General features: G+C 43.1%; 1 protein-coding gene across 1 annotated transcript; it reads left to right on the top strand.

The window, feature by feature from the left end:
* The first annotated feature begins 944 nt into the window (after positions 1-944).
* On the top strand, positions 945-4,809 carry LOC139657230 (actin CyI, cytoplasmic). The gene is made up of 8 exons (XM_071534996.1): positions 945-1,046; positions 1,442-1,564; positions 1,678-1,806; positions 1,886-2,078; positions 2,488-2,612; positions 3,142-3,332; positions 3,873-4,006; positions 4,577-4,809. Exons 1-8 carry the CDS (start codon positions 990-992, stop codon positions 4,807-4,809), a joined length of 1,185 nt encoding a protein of 394 aa, XP_071391097.1. The 5' UTR covers positions 945-989.

The raw sequence follows: 4,809 nt of genomic DNA, 5'->3' as shown, positions 1-4,809 counted from the left end.
GAACTGAGAACCTGGAGGACCGAGCGCTCTGGGATGAGCTTTTATCCGGAAGTCGGAACCGAAGCCAGAGCGCACAGCATTTGACATCGATGGTCCAGCATGATTCTCTGGCTCAGGATACATCTAAAACCAGCAACACTCAAGCAGAATTGGGTCCAGACATTGCCGAAGAGACTGTGCCACCAGATTTGGGTCCATCTGTAGATTCCCAGTGTCAAGAAGATACTGGAACAAACTGTAATCTGAAGGATGGTTCTGTTGCTAAACCCACGGTTCCCACTATAACTCCACTAAGTACTACCTCTGATCTTAAGGAACCTTCTGAAGAGGCGGGAATCCAACCTCAGGGATGTATGGATGAGAAGGAATTAGATGGAGAATCTGAGGAAAACTCTAGAACTTGTAAACCAGAACCTTCCTTGACTCTTGAAATGAGGCCGGACGATGGAGCGTTTGACCCAGGTGGTAAGTCGAACCTTCCTCCTGTGCCTAAACCAAGAAAGGCCTCGCTTTCCGTGAACGGCAGCCTCGCAGAACACAAAACTCCTCATTCCACAGAGTTGATGAACGCAGCAGTATCCTCAGTCGCTCGAGATCCAGATCTAGCACAACTTGATCCACAAGATGCTCCGCCAAAGCCCAAAGAGCGAAAAAACAAGACCCTGGCCAACGGTCACACCTGCAGTATCAGTCCGAATGTCAGTGAACACAGCAGCAGCAACAACAACAACAACCACTCCCTACTTGAGAAGTGCATGGTGTCACCTGATGACCGCAATGACTCTTCTGAAATATCTACAGAAAACAGAGAGAACTCAACAGATTTACAACAAGAAGAAATCCAGACTCAGTCTCCTGCAGATGAATCCCCAAATCTACAGTCACCACCCCAAGTGCCTCCTGACTTGCCTGTAGCATGTGACCCATGTGGAGCAGATGAGATGTGTGAATTTGTGCCTGATGGTCTTCATTGCTTTGAAGCCACAAGGATGTCTGCCTCTAGGTCACCTGTAAACCAGGTCCAGCTTAACATCGACACCAGACAGGTATCTAATGTAATATACCCAGTGTTTTAGTTTTTCAGTTGTGTTCTTGTAAACCCCTTGAGTTTAGCTCACTTAACCAAATTAAATGAATTATTAATTCTTAAAGTAAAAACAAAAAGTGTAAAAAATCTAAGTAAAAAATATCAAAAGCAAGTTTTTTGAGGAATACCTTGAATATGAAAAGATGATATGTTTTTATTGTGAAAATATTGCATAAAAAAAACACCCAGGTCATTTGCATCTAAGCGTTAAATGAAGGATTTTAGCCTTGACACAATTGAGATATGTGTTGGTGGTGCAAAAAGGGCTGTTATCCAATATTGGTTAATATTCACAGTGTTCTTGTTCTTTTGGTTCATTAGGATTTGTTTCTTTTTTCACAATTTTGCTTGCAGATGACAGACTTTAAGACCCCCATCGTCTTGGACACGGGGTCTGGTTTGATGAAAGCAGGATTTGCAGATCAAGACCTCCCATCAATTATATTCCCAACCATTATTGGGCTGCCCAAATATGAGGTAACAGCCTAGCTGGACTTTAGTATGCCAGGTTTCTACAAAAAATACAGTCAAAATAGTAACACCGCTTTCCTTTCGGGAATGCCTTTCTGATCAGCAGTTTGTCTTGGTAGGAAATAATGAATGGCAGCCTTGAAAGGGAGAGCTACATCGGACATGAAGCTCAACACATGAGAGGCGTTCTGGCTCTGAAGCATCCCATGAAGAACGGAATAATTCGTAACTGGGATGAAATGGAAAAGGTAAGCAGATATGCAAATGCAACCTTCCAGTCACAAGCCGACTTCTCCACACAACCTAATGAGATTCAGTTGTTTTCAGATTTGGCATCACACCTTCCAGCAGCTGAGTGTGGATCCAGAGGATCACCCAGTTCTGCTGACGGAGGCAGCCATGAACCCCCTGGAGAACCGGTCCCGAATGGTGGAGGTCATGTTCGAGTGCTTCAACGTTCCCTTCGCCTATGTGGCCATGCAGGCAGTGCTGGCTCTCTACGCATCAGGCAGATCCACTGGTAATGTTGTCATTTTATGCATTGTTTTATGCATTATTTACACCATTTTTGGTAGTTCATTGATGGTCCAAGTCTTATCAACACCTGGAGAAAGGCTGGGACATATGAGATTGATTTAAAGGTTTTCATAATTTACTTTTTATTGAGGTTAAATTGGTGGATAGCTTCATAGAGGTATGACAATGGATCGATTGTTTCATAGATATATTCACATGGATGAATGAATAATTTGTTATAATCCCTATGAGACTTAACACTTTTTTATGGCTTGGACTTCTGTCTCATCTTTTCATGTACTGTATATTTACTAGCTGCTGTGACAACCACGTTTTCCCTCAGATCAATGTCTTTTTCTTCTATTCAATCTAAGATTTTATTATTTTATTCTAATCACTGTATCTCACTGTAGGTGTGGTGTTTGACTCTGGGGACGGAGTGAGCCACAGTGTGCCTGTGTTTGAGGGATACTGTCTACCTCATGCTGTGCAGCGCTTTCCTCTGGCTGGGGTTGATGTTACCATGCATCTTAAAAAGGTATTCAGCGATGCATTACTTGTTCTTTAGATGGGAGTTTATAGGCCGTGATGTGAATTTTTTGGGCAATGTAGATGAATAATGCTTCCACCAACAGGCAACACAAGGCCAAATCTTCTATTAAAATATTTTCTGGTAACTAGATGTTTCTATATGACTAAAGCAGTAATGCTGAGGGAACACCTTATGCACTGTTCCACAAATTTATCAAAATGATCTTATCGTATATCACTGCCTTAGGTTACTTGTCCACTGGCAACCTCTCTTCACAGCAATGGCTTCTTTTTCTTATTTTGAGTGTAAAGGAAACATTGTACATTCCTGACAACGCTGAGAGCTTAACATGTTCTTAGCGTGTCCTGTTTTGCTGTGAAATGTAGGTAAAAAAAAAGATGAAACATGTCTAATTTATGCAGTGAACCCTGTATGTGCCGTGTCTATTTTTGTGCACTCTTATGTGCAAGCTTTTATTCTATAGGTATAGGTGCACTAAATTGAACATTTGGTCTTCCTGTGTGTCTTTTGAAAGCTTCTTCAGGAGCAGGGGGTCTGCATGCGCACCACTGCAGAGATGGAGATTGTAAGGGAGATGAAGGAGAAGTGCTGCTGTGTGGCTCTGAACTACGAAGCGGAGCTGGCGCAGGGGGGCCCGTCCAGCAGGGAGATGGGTTACAGCATGCCTGACGGCCAGTTTGTCTGCCTGGGCACCGAGAGGTTCAGGTAACAGTCTGCCCATCACATGCTGCTTTAAATGGACACTTAACCTAATGAGCAGGGGCCATCGAGGGCTGCATTACCACTGGAACTGTAATGAACTTGAGGTTTAGTTTGCATGTTTTTGAATAAATCTCACTTGCTGCTCTCAGGATGGGAAATTAACACTAACCACCAGCTAAATGGCAGTGTATTTTAGCTGTAGGTGGTAAGTCTGCCTACTCTACTTGGCTGGTAAATTATTAAGCATTATACTTCTTTCTCAGTATCTACCTGTTTGGTTTTTGTCCTATGCACCTGTCACTCAGACTTTTAGATGTGCAAAAGTTTATTTTTCTAAATTTTGAATCTGCCAGCCACCATGACCAAAGGACAAAAGAAGTTAATTTCCTGCCCTCCTGGCTGTGTACAACTAGATATAGAGTGACTCTTTATTATGTTGTACCATGTCTAAATACTGCTTGTTTAAAGCCATCTAGTACCAAACAACCCTGATTCATAGCAGACTGTTCAGACGGGCCAACTGCTCCCCTCTCTTTCATCCAGGGCCCCTGAGATTCTCTTTAAACCTGAGCTGATTGGACGAGACCATTACGGGATGCACGAGAGCGTTTTCAAGTCGATCCTCAGCTCAGACATCGACCTGCGGCGGGGCTTCCTGGGGAACATCGTCCTGTCAGGTAACAGTTGGTTTTGGTTAAGGTGTTACGCAACGGGTTGTTCTCTGCCAAGCGGTCTGATTGGTCAGAGACGCACTGCAGCTGTGCCAATAAACCCCAGAAGAAAAGAAAATGTCCAGAATCACTTGGTGGTAGAATATGGAGTCCTTTTATTATGATAAATAATATGATTGTTTTTTTTATTACTTGCAATTTTTATTTATTTTTGTATATTTTCAACATCAAAAACACCAATATAAAAAGATTACGACATTAATAAAGATCACATACCAAAAAATTAACTAAATGAATAAATAAAGGGAAAAAAAATTATAAATAATGACTTATGATGAATCCCATAAAGCACTGCTTCCCTGCTTTATCTAAACAGAACTTCTGGCAACCAGGGAACTAGTTGATCTTGTTTCTCCTGTTTTTCGTTTTATTTCCAAGAAAGCGTTTCAGACAGTACACACGCATTCATAAGTATTGCGTAAAAGCCATAACACAATAGCATTTCTGCAATATTACATTCTGTTCCAGTTAATTTGATAAACCGCCCTGAATGAGTTTTTCATTTCCTTTGCGGAGGTGGAAACACCCTGCTGCCCGGCCTGCCCGAGCGGCTGCAGGCTGAGATCGAGGGCATGGTGCCCCCCGACATGGCGGAGTGCGTCCGGGTCACCAGCCCCAGAGACAGAGACTTCTCGGTGTGGAGCGGAGGAGCGGTGCTGGCCAACCTGCCCACCTTCACCTCCGCCTGGATCGCTCGAGAAGAGTACGAGGAGTTCGGACCACAGATCGTCTTCAGGAAGTGCTTCTGA

The sequence above is a fragment of the Centroberyx affinis genome, unplaced genomic scaffold (genome assembly GCF_046629955.1).
Source record: "Centroberyx affinis isolate AG114_WGS23_722 - 3 ecotype Tasmania unplaced genomic scaffold, CSIRO-AGI_Caff_v1 ptg002643l_1, whole genome shotgun sequence".
Lineage (NCBI taxonomy): Eukaryota > Metazoa > Chordata > Actinopteri > Beryciformes > Berycidae > Centroberyx > Centroberyx affinis.
The sequence above is the reverse complement of the archived record's forward strand: the minus strand, read 5'-3'. Positions and strand labels throughout refer to the sequence as shown.